This window comes from Monopterus albus, unplaced genomic scaffold (genome assembly GCF_001952655.1).
Source record: "Monopterus albus unplaced genomic scaffold, M_albus_1.0 scaffold26.1, whole genome shotgun sequence".
Taxonomy (NCBI): domain Eukaryota; kingdom Metazoa; phylum Chordata; class Actinopteri; order Synbranchiformes; family Synbranchidae; genus Monopterus; species Monopterus albus.
The window spans coordinates 3,328,103-3,339,827 of record NW_018127906.1 but is presented as its reverse complement, the minus strand read 5'-3'; the positions used below and the strand labels follow the sequence as shown (position 1 = coordinate 3,339,827).

General features: G+C 41.2%; 1 protein-coding gene across 1 annotated transcript; it reads right to left on the bottom strand.

The window, feature by feature from the left end:
• Positions 1-5,453: 5,453 nt before the first annotated feature.
• LOC109957456 (MAU2 chromatid cohesion factor homolog) lies at positions 5,454-10,797 on the bottom strand. Its single transcript, XM_020595347.1, has 10 exons — positions 10,483-10,797; positions 10,077-10,160; positions 9,785-9,880; positions 9,472-9,566; positions 8,962-8,989; positions 8,548-8,703; positions 8,246-8,392; positions 7,768-7,858; positions 7,537-7,663; positions 5,454-5,520 (listed from the first exon to the last, which is right to left on the bottom strand). The coding sequence occupies exons 1-10, from the start codon at positions 10,714-10,716 to the stop codon at positions 5,454-5,456; spliced, it is 1,125 nt and encodes a 374-aa protein (XP_020451003.1). The 5' UTR covers positions 10,717-10,797.
• Positions 10,798-11,725: the final 928 nt, after the last annotated feature.

The window sequence follows — 11,725 nt, the reverse complement described above, 5'->3', positions numbered from 1 at the left end:
AAACAAAGACGGGGCGAAGCAAACACTCATCAAGCAGCCTTTGTTTGGTCATTTGGAAACTCTTCTTCTTGGATGATGTTCCCTTGAACCCAATGTGTGTGTGTGTGTGTGTGTGTGTGTGTGTGTGTGTGTGTGTGTGCATGTGTGTGTTTGTGCACACACATACGCATTGGCCACCACGCCTTGAGTTTCGCCTGCCAACATCAAAAATGAAGTGGTCAGTGGACAGCTTGGCTTGTCACAGGAAGCAGTAGGCAGCCGTGCCACATGTAGCTCAGAGGACAGGCCAAGGAGGGGCCGGGGGAGGGCGGGGGTGTCTGAGAGGAGGAGGAGGGAGGTCGGATGGTAAGGAAGCATTGTGGAACACCCCCTAACCTGATCTCATCACGCCACATCTGTTCAGCAGTGAAACTGTGAGGCGGAGGTGTTCATGGGTTGGTGTCGTCATCCATATTTGAGAAGCGTTACAGGTTTTCTGTGTGAAGCTTGAATTTTACACTGGTCTGAGGCTTCCTCCAGTTATGCCCCTCCTGCATTAATAATGTACACTGAGCTTGTTCTCTTTGACTCTGTTAACTTGCAGGTTCGGTAATACTTTTCAAAGACAACATTCCAGCGTATTAACCAAGAGGTAAACGCCGAGCTGACTGTTGGAGCCATGTTATTAAAGCTGCTGTTTTTCTAACGGCCACTAGGGGGTCTAAAGGTCTGTGTTGTTAAGATAAAGAGCATTTGAATCATTAAAAAGCCCACTGGGGTCTGTCCACATGGACATGGTGTGTGAAAGGAATCAGGGTGCAACCTTCCCTCTCAGCCTCTCTGTTTTTTTATACAGCTACTTCTGTCACTTTTTGTGCACAGAACACTCTGGATACCTTCAAAACTGCTAAGTTAAGCCATTTTCTTCCTGAATCAGTAACAATCTTCTCATCTCTCTGCAAGAAAATAAATTAGCCTGTTTCCCAGAACGTTGAACTGTTCCTTTCATTTCTAAGCATTTTCTGAACAGCGATGTCACAGATATTCAGTAAACTATGTTGGACCCAGGAGTTCTGTCATTGTCTGCTGTGACTGTTGTACCAGCAGTGCTGCAGCAGCCTGGCCTGGTGTGTGTGCATGTGCCATTCAGGGCTCCTGTAATTGGGGAGACAAAGAAAGAAGAGCAAGCTAGGTTTTAACAATCCCACTTCAGCAAGGCTCCATCAGCCGTGAAACAAAAAGGACCCAGTGATTTATCCAGCACAAGGAGGAGGGGGTAGGCAGCAAGGAATTATCCGGAAAGGTCATCCTCAATTTCTGTCCAGAAATGATCTTTTCCCACTATGTAATAAACATTTATCTGATCCCTTTATTGGCTTTATTAGATCTGACAGTTTAGTTAAGCCATTTCCAGCCGCCGCCGCAGGTCGTGACAGTTAACGTTGCGCAAAAAGCTCCATTGCCTAGGTTTGTATTCACTGGGCTGAGGGGGCAAGGACAGTAGGTCTGGGCCTGTCATTATTACCACTGTGAAACAAAGGCTCTGCAGACCTGCTCGTGCACATTTAGATGCCCATAAATATCCCTCCAGCACATGGCGGAGCAGGACACCCAGACACTGGAGCAGACTGGGCGCTGTGTTTAAGGTGAACATCTGAATGGCTGTGATTGTTGTAAAAGCTGCACTTATGTAAGTGGTGTTGGGGTTGATACACACATCATGACAAAGGTGATTTAAACTAGATGCAACAAATTGCAAGGTCATATTTTGTGCCAACTACAGTAGAGAGCCATGACGGGGTTCTAGTAGTCACTGCATTCATATGCCAGTATCTTAAAGCAACGTACAGCAAACAGAGCTTTAAACAAATTAAGTGAAAACAAAATTCTGAACTCAGCACAGAGACCAGACCACAGTCCTGTAAGCAAATAGCCTTTCACAACAATAACAGACAGTTTTAACATGTTTGTATTCAACTACAGTTAGGACACGTCTTCAGATCGTTACTACGTCCTGTTAATTAATAATACAGTCCTGGATCTGCACCGAAGACAAACCACTCATTGTAATATAACTGAAACCTCCTAATAGTTTTGAAATATCCCACTAGTTAGTACACAAAGAAAACAGATAGATAAAGTACTCACATATTTGGCATAAACTGAGCAGGCACAGGATAAAAACATTTCATTTCTATTGCTGTTTATAAGCCAATAAAGGTATATACATATATTATTGAGGAGTATTCAGATGAATTTAGACTAGCACCATATTTGGAAGCAGTGGTGAAAAGTATCTGAGTACATTTACTTAAGTACTGTACAATTTTGAGGTATTTGTACTTGAGTATTTCATTTTGTGCTAAGCAATGTTTTGACCTCATGACATTTTAGAGCCAAATACTGTACTTTTTACTCCAGTATATAGTATTTGATAAATTTAGTTACTAGTTACTTTTGAGAAACTGATTAACAGAACAAAATACAGTATAATAACATTTTATTGATCCCTGGTTGGGAAATTATCAAGACACCCATCTGTACTTTAAATTATAAGCATGTAAGGTAGTTAAATAGGCTCCACCTTTACCAGCTGCAACATTAAATGTAATGTACGTAATAATCCATCAGTCATTATCATTAAAAAATATAATATACATCAGTGTGAAATGTGCTAATGAGTAATTTAGTACTTTAGGTCTATTTTGATGCTGATACCTTTGTACTTTTATTTAAGTCCATTTTGAATGCAGGGATTTGACTTGTTACAGTGTATTTTTAAACTTCTTCTTTCACCACTGTTTGGAAGTAATGTTCTGTTGTGTTGGGTGTAACTGAAATGTCACCGGTTCGATCCTGACATTGGAGCCTGTAATCGGCCGCTGCTGGAACGGACAGTGAGTGTGTGTGAACGTGCAGCGTTCACAGGCCAATATGTTGATGGAAGTAATGAAAGCAACCTGCCGTCTAGTGATTAGCAGGTTACACATCCCTTAGAAACGCTGCTTTAAAGACACGCTGCCATCCTTCTGTGATGACAGCCAATCCTGCTGTTGATGCTTGCATCAGTATGCAGCGATAATGGTGCGGTTGCAGAAACAGTTGGGGTTGTAAACAACGTCTGTCATTCAGTTTAATAGAGTTGGGGGCATTGTAATGGCTTCGTACCGCTCTCGCATTCATGCACCAAATGTGGAGAGTAAAAGTGCTGGAAGATCACTTTACCTTTTAAACAGATTAAATAAACCTTCCATCTCTTTCATAGTTCTTCAAGGGCACCCCCACCCTGCATCCTGTCAACCCCCCCACTGCAACTGCACAATATATTCTGTTTCTGTTTTAGTCATTTGTGCAAGCAAATGACAAAAGCTCTTTGAAATGAATTCTTATTTGTCTGTTTGAATGTTGCTGCATTTACTCAGCTGTCGTCGGGTGAAATACAGTCCATCTCCGCCACATTACCCGCTGCCTCCTTCCCCTGCTTGACTGATAAGAACACCACATACAGTATTTTCAATCCTCTCTCAAATAATGACCAGCCAGTGCACCCGTGTTCCTCCTGTTTGAGAAAGTGCTTCTTATTAGGGAGATTTATGAGGTCTCCTTCTCGCTGCTCTTGTGGTAGACCAGCCACCTCAGAATTAGTCACTGGCATCCCAAGGTTAATTAGGTTGATCATGTCTTTAAATAGCAGGACCGTCATTGCTCTTCTCTTATGCCTGGCTCTCTACTCCCCTGGTTCCCTCTGCTGGATTGCAGGGAAGACTGCTCATCGACTGGGCTCCCATTCAGCAGTTGTCAGGTTTTGTTTTTTTTTTTACCAGATCCTGGCTCCTAAAGTGGGGCAGGCGGGCTAAGTTAGCGCGAAAGTGAAGTTGTCACTCAGAGACAGAGGAGGTGCGGTGCAGTGTGGGCCGGAGGAGCTAACGGTTTGCCTGCGCCTCGCCTCCAATCCAGACCATCTGTGGCCCCAGCTGGAGTGCCAGCGATGGTCTGGCACTTGTACCGCGCCATATTTACAGATCTAAACACAAATGGCTACTGCCTGATTGTTTCACGATTCATTAGTCAGACAAGCTCGGCTCTCGCGCCAGCCCAGCTGTTACAGAGTAAACCTTTGTCACTTAATAGGGCTGCTTATTGCATCCCCATCAAACGTATTGATCTGTGGCCTCCTCTCTTAAGGCGAGGTGACTGGGAGCGTGGGGATAGACAGGAGGAGGAGACTGAGACATGGAGGGGTCAAGAGGACGTACCGGGGGTTTACTAAAACATGATCCACCAGGAGAGGTGTGGGTGAGAACAGAACAATTCAACTGTTGATTTTCAGTAGCTTTTGTCATGTCACATTGTCATGTCAGTGAAAACCACTGGAGGTTTTCAGAAGTCACTTATCTGGTCTGTAAGGAACTTGTTCACATTTCACTGTGTACAGGGATTTTAAACTCTTATAGTGTTTCACTGGAATGAAGACCTGCAGACTCTCTGGCTGCAATGGCACATGGAAACTGCCTTGTTTTGTTGTTGTTGTTGTTGTTGTTTGCAAATCAGACTTACTTGCAAAAAAATACCGTGGACAGGCTCCAGTGGTTTGTCCAGAGTCAGCAACACCTTCCACCAGGTTTTGTACCAATTTTAAAGAAAACTGTTTTGACCCTACATACACTGTGAGGTGAATAGCAGCACTCTGCAGGAGAGAAAGTGGAATTTGACCAGATTTAATGCAATTTTCACAAGCACATCGGGTAAGAGGAAGCCAACAGTTTGCTAAGACTGCATCGTGGGTACATTTGTTCACAGTTAGTGACAGTGACAGTTTCATAAACATGTTGTACAATATGGTCAAAGTAACATGTCGTCCTCTGGATGACCTCTGGATCTGGATGTGCATTGTTCTGGTTTAGGCCCCTTGTTCAGTTTGAAGGAAATCTTAATCCTACAGCATAAAATCTTATTTTATATAACAGTATGGCAACATTTTGGAAAGGTTTCTGTTTAACATGACAATTCAATTCAATTCAATACAATTTTATTTGTATATTATATTTAATAATATACATAATAGTGATAACAGTAAGGTCTAGACCTTACTTTGTAAGTGTCCTGAGATGACTTTTGTTGTGATTTGGCACTATACAAATAAAATTTGATTTGATTATATTCAGAGGTGTTCCTAATATTCTGACCCTCTCATGTACATATGTCAATGGACAGGACAAAAATATAGAAACCTCTAAATATAATGTAGGCTGGTACACCACCACCTTTAAGTATGACCTTAATTGAATTTATACATTTATGACAATCTCACCAAAAACTGAAACATTTTGAGCTTCATAAACACAAATGTTAAGGCAGAAGTGTTGCACTGAAGTGCATACAGATGTACAGGTGGTCATAATGTTATGCCTGACCGGTGTAAACAAAAACAATCTACCTCTTGTAATGCAGTGGCCTTGTGGCCTGTGACAAGTCTACACATGATGATGTGCTCCAGTAGAATGACCTGAAAAGTAGACAAGATTGGGCTGCAGTCCAACACTGAAACACAATGACAAAACATGGACACAATTAAGTCATGCAAACTTTTTTTTTACAGTTTGAAAATCACTGTTCATTCATGGCACCACAAGTGTGTCACTCACTTTTTAGTATAATAGTGATAACAGTAAGGTCTAGACCTTACTTTGTAAGTGTCCTGAGATGACTTTTGTTGTGATTTGGTGCTATACAAGTAAAATTTGATTTGATGTATTTATTTATTATATTTGTATATTGTTGTTAGTTGGGCTGAATATCAAACCTCAACACTTTCTTGGTACTGAACAGTGTTTGTAGCACTGAGTACTGAAAGACAATATGATAATGACGTTAGAACTTAGATCTTAGCCCCGGTTTCTGTGCAATACAGATAAGGGCTGTGGTTGTTGCTTTGTTTTGTTTTTTTGTGGGGATTTCATCCACTTTACAACTTTTGGTCTCATTTTCACATTTATACATTTTTTATGATTGCATTCACATCCTTAACTCTACAAATGAAATAAAAGGCCAGACCATGTACCTAATGTAAGAAAGCACTCCTTTAAATCCTTAAACAAATCTTAGAGAGCTGCAACCAACTTTATGTTTGTTAGGCCCCGAGTGTTTAGGGGCTACAGGAGCCCCAAGGTCTAGGAGGCCACAGGGCCCCCAAGTGTCTAGGGGCCACAGGAGCCCTGAGGGTTGAGGGGCCCAAAGGGGCCCCAAGAGGCCCCGAATGTTTAGGGGCCGGGCCCCAAGAGCCTAGGGGCTGCCGCGGGCCCCCAAGGGGTCAGGGGCCCTAGGTAACTCAAGGCCAGAGCCTTTGTTTGAAGAGACTGTTAACATTTCTTGTTGGAAAGTCAATCAAATAACTTGACCAGGACACAAAGAGACAAAACTACTAAAAAGATGCAAAATGACAAGTAGACGCAGAGTGATTACACAGTGTCACTTCAAATTCCACTTCAAATTTTATTTGCATAGCACCAAATCACAACAAAAGTCATCTCAGGACACTTTACAAAGTAAGGTCTAGACCTTACTGTTATCAATATTACTATAGAGGAAAGCACAACAAGCCCGAATGGAATGAAGACCTGCAGACTCTCTGGCTGCAGTGGCACATGGAAACTGCCTTGTTTTGTTGTTGTTGTTGTTGTTGTTTGCAAATCAGACTTACTTGCAAAAAAATACCGTGGACAGGCTCCAGTGGTTTGTCCAGAGTCAGCAACACCTTCCACCAGGTTTTGTACCAATTTTAAAGAAAACTGTTTTGACCCTACATACACTGTGAGGTGAATAGCAGCACTCTGCAGGAGAGAAAGTGGAATTTGACCAGATTTAATGCAATTTTCACAAGCACATCGGGTAAGAGGAAGCCAACAGTTTGCTAAGACTGCATCGTGGGTACATTTGTTCACAGTTAGTGACAGTGACAGTTTCATAAACATGTTGTACAATATGGTCAAAGTAACATGTCGTCCTCTGGATGACCTCTGGATCTGGATGTGCATTGTTCTGGTTTAGGCCCCTTGTTCAGTTTGAAGGAAATCTTAATCCTACAGCATAAAATCTTATTTTATATAACAGTATGGCAACATTTTGGAAAGGTTTCTGTTTAACATGACAATTCAATTCAATTCAATACAATTTTATTTGTATATTATATTTAATAATATACATAATAGTGATAACAGTAAGGTCTAGACCTTACTTTGTAAGTGTCCTGAGATGACTTTTGTTGTGATTTGGCACTATACAAATAAAATTTGATTTGATTATATTCAGAGGTGTTCCTAATATTCTGACCCTCTCATGTACATATGTCAATGGACAGGACAAAAATATAGAAACCTCTAAATATAATGTAGGCTGGTACACCACCACCTTTAAGTATGACCTTAATTGAATTTATACATTTATGACAATCTCACCAAAAACTGAAACATTTTGAGCTTCATAAACACAAATGTTAAGGCAGAAGTGTTGCACTGAAGTGCATACAGATGTACAGGTGGTCATAATGTTATGCCTGACCGGTGTAAACAAAAACAATCTACCTCTTGTAATGCAGTGGCCTTGTGGCCTGTGACAAGTCTACACATGATGATGTGCTCCAGTAGAATGACCTGAAAAGTAGACAAGATTGGGCTGCAGTCCAACACTGAAACACAATGACAAAACATGGACACAATTAAGTCATGCAAACTTTTTTTTTACAGTTTGAAAATCACTGTTCATTCATGGCACCACAAGTGTGTCACTCACTTTTTAGTTTCTCTAACTGCATAAGAGCCTTGTCTGTGTACTTCTGGGCTTTCTCCAGATAGCCCGCTTGCATGGAGTGCATTACTGTCACCTGTAAAATGGCAAGAAACCAATTAATAAAGTGGATGTAAAAAAAAAGAGAACGAATTAAAGTGCCAAGGTATCTATACACAGAATTTGACTTTGCAAGTCACAGTAACCATATCTCTGCTTCACTGCAGGTGTGTCAAATTACCCATTAGGATAATACCAACAGCCTCACCAAAAGGTGTTGGTATGGATTTTCTTTCAATCCTAATCTCTACTCTAATCCCTAAAATACAGTGTATGTTGGTATGTGAAGTGGGAGAATTTGTACCAGTTCGAATGCGGTATGACCACATGCAACACACAGAAACAAATCTAAGGCATACATCCCTTGATGATGTTTTCAAAGATTATAAAGGTTTAAGGGGCACGGAAAGAGAAGTGGCATTACCAAATACACGAGGACACACATGTGCTCCTTGGGCAGCCAGTGGAAGAGGTCAGCAGGGTTACTGGGTAGAATCTCATCATCATGGAGAGTTGAGATAGCCTGGATGCACTGCTGCAGCTGCTTCAGGCATGGCTTCACACTCTTGACCTGAGGAGACACAGACATGATAAACAATCCTTTCTTACTTGGAAGCTTTTTACACCCAGACATCCTCCCCGTATACTTAAAACTGATGCATGCAACAATTTTTCTGTGTGTTAACAAAACTGTCATTTAAATCAGTATAATCAACTCCACCCTACCTGTCCAGCATCCAGGTAGTGTGTGACCTGTAGGACCAGGAAGAAGACCCTAAGGGACTCCTTTTGGATTGGGTTTCCCTGCCAGTTTTCTACAATAGTTCCACACAGTGTGAGGAGAGGATGCACCTCCCCGAGTTTCCTCTCCATTAGCAGCAACTAGAGGGTATGAAAACATCACCACAATGAAGACGTAGAGAATTTAATGTTGCTTTTGTTGTTTTTAACTCATATGGCGGTATTATTATGGTTGTGAATGTAGGTATTGTTATATGATTGATGTATATAATAAAAACATTCACATAAAATTGCAAGAAGAATTGTAATGTGTTGGTGAACGAAATCTAAGCTTTGTAAGTGTTTATAACACCAAAGAGTAACAGCACAAATAAAGTGAAGTATAAGAAGAAGACTTACCATTCCTTTACTAAGGAGAAACAATGCCCTAAAATAAGCAAACACATCAAGTCAGTTTATTTAGCTTAGTACATACTAGGTGGTTTTTCTGAACCCACAATGAAAAGAAAGTGTAAGGAACATTTGGTTTCATCTATAGGTCGAGAATAAAATTGGCAAAGTAGTCAAAACAGTACTTTTTACAATAAACAACTTGATAAATGTATATGGTGACACTGGCATTTGTGTGTGGGAATAAGAAATCAGCAACAAAACAGACTCGTTAAAAGTTTTATAGTCCACATCCCATGAACTGATTTGGGACAACTCATAAAATGGCAAAATCTCCATACAAACCGATAAGGAGTTTATCACTGAGGGTGTATAGGCTGGACTAAGACTCATAGTTCTGCTTGGTCTAAAATATTTTGTTTACATGCACCCAAAATGAATTGTAATGTCTAGTAAAACTGTAAGCATTATATGCTAAATGTAATGTTTGCAAACATCACATGGTCATATGAGATGTACCTGGTATATTCTGAGCCCACCACTCGGGCATACTCGGCCCCAACGCCCAGCAGGTCACACGCTGACACCAAGTCTTTCTCTAGTGTATGAAGTTGCTGAAAGAGACAATAAAAACATTGCTGTCATCACTTGGGACTGTTACTATTTGGACATGAAGTCCAAGAGTGACAAAAACTGCTTTTACACTGTCAACCAGAGCTTTGGGCTGTTGTGAATCTGTCTAACATCAACTCAAATCAATGTGGACCTGCATATGAAAATGACTTTAATGAAGGACACAATGTCACCCTAATAGGGACACATACATACATACCGCCAGCTGGAACAACAATCTGCAGTGCCAGTATGGTGTTTGCTGTGAAATCTGGATGGCCTTGCGCAGTAGGGGTTTTGCAGAGTCCACCAAATTCTGAAAATTGATTACAATAATCAATAAGTAATAGTCAATAACACATGCTCAGCCTATACTGCACGTAACACCACATACGCAGATTCTAATACTCACTCAGTTTCACTTTGTGGTGAGTGAAAGAAACTAAGCTTATTGTACTTTTAGCTTCATAAACATATTTAACACTAACATCAGCGTTACTTAAATTGCTTACCTGCTGGCAGAAGAGTTCTGACAATATGCTGGCAGCTTCAAATTTGACATCTTCAAACTGCGGGACCTGTTGAGATATAAACCACTGCAAGACAAAAGGTACACAATGTTGAGCGGCGAAAGATTGGCAGTGTTTGCACCGATAAAAAAAATCCCGTATAGTTAGTGGCTAACACTAGCGAAAGAACGAAACGATCGACTCGGACGATTATCTATTAATGCAATTAACCAAATGAAGACGCTAACGAGTCTAAAATTCTAACACGGTATTTGTTATTACTAATATAAGCTTCCTGAATGAACGGCTATATAAAAACTTCCCCTGTTGGCTGTTATCGCCGCCTGTGGCCTACACCCGTCCCCTCTCCCCTGCATCCCCGCTCTTTCCCAGAAGAAACTTCCCTCACCGCTTTCTCCAGGTGGCTGCGGGCCAGATCGCTATTCTTGGTGTGATGATAAAGAACCGAGCCCAATTGAAGATGTGTTCGGGCCTCGATCCTCTGCGGAGGCTTAAACTGAAAAACGGCCTGTAGACAGTGCACGCAGAGACGGATTTTAGGCGGACTAGAGGTTCGAAAATGCTCCGCAAACCCGAGTAGGGCGAGGTACCAGCGCTCCGGGGACTCTACGTTTGACGCCATTTTCCCCTACAACAACAACTTTTTCAGCTCTGAGGCCAGACTCTTGGGTTGCCAGGTTAGGTGACGTATAACCCCATTCCAAAGCGTCTAAAGCCTCAAAACATTAGTGCTAGCTTTTCTTCCTTTTACTAAATATTTAAAATGTGTTGAGTACTTGCTATTTTCTGAAACATTATATTGATACTTTTTATGCTTCATACACACTATAAAGTAACCATATATCTGAACTCATTATTAAAATGACTAATTTTGCTTTAACAAGGGTTTCATTGATCTGATAACCCTCAGTCAACAGAAAATGAATTGGAAATTCTGATTATTAGGTAGTGTGGTTGAGCAAAAATGCCACCCATTTCTAGTAATGACTTGTGGTTTATCTCTTTTTCATATCATGATTAATCTGATAGCCTACCTTTTGGTGTTGCACTGTTGATAAGGCAAGCAAGCAATTTAAAAATGTTTCCACAAACTCCGGAAATAATGTGTGTTTTTTTTTTATTTCTCATTAATTAAAAAAACTAATCACCACAAAGTAACTAATAATAAAAATAAATGTAAATTGCAGCCCTAAATCTACCTACCTACTTCACTTCATAAAACAGTATGTTCTGTAATGTGTTCAGAACATCTGCAATTCCATGACAAAATGAAAGTGAGTAGTGAAAACACATAGTGAAAACAGCCAGCAAGATCATCGGTTCCCCTTTGCCTTCCCTTAGGGACATCTTCAACACCCGCCTCACCCGCAGAGCCATCAGCATTGCTGATGACACCTCCCACCCCGCAAACTCCCACTTCAGACTCCTGCCTTCAGGGAGAAGGTATCGGAGTCTTCAGGCCCACTCCACCAGACTTACAAACAGCTTCATCCACCAGGCTGTGAGGATGCTGAACACTGTTCACTACCTCCCTCCCTCTGCCCCTGGACTGTAACCCACCACAGAACATAAAAAGACTACCCCTGCTGTTTGCACAAACTCAATACATTCCCCCTTTTGTTATATTACAG

What these genes read in the sequence shown, in the direction of transcription:
- LOC109957456 (XM_020595347.1), bottom strand. Translation starts at nt 10,716, where the DNA reads ATGGCGTCAAACGTAGAGTCCCCGGAGCGCTGGTACCTCGCCCTACTC. An exon ending in GCAGCCACCTGGAGAAAGCG is followed by an intron (nt 10,161 to 10,482) that starts GTGAGGGAAGTT and finishes TTTGTCTTGCAG; the next exon opens with TGGTTTATATCTCAACAGGT. An exon ending in GTGGGCTCAGAATATACCAG is followed by an intron (nt 8,990 to 9,471) that starts GTACATCTCATA and finishes TGCTTATTTTAG; the next exon opens with GGCATTGTTTCTCCTTAGTA.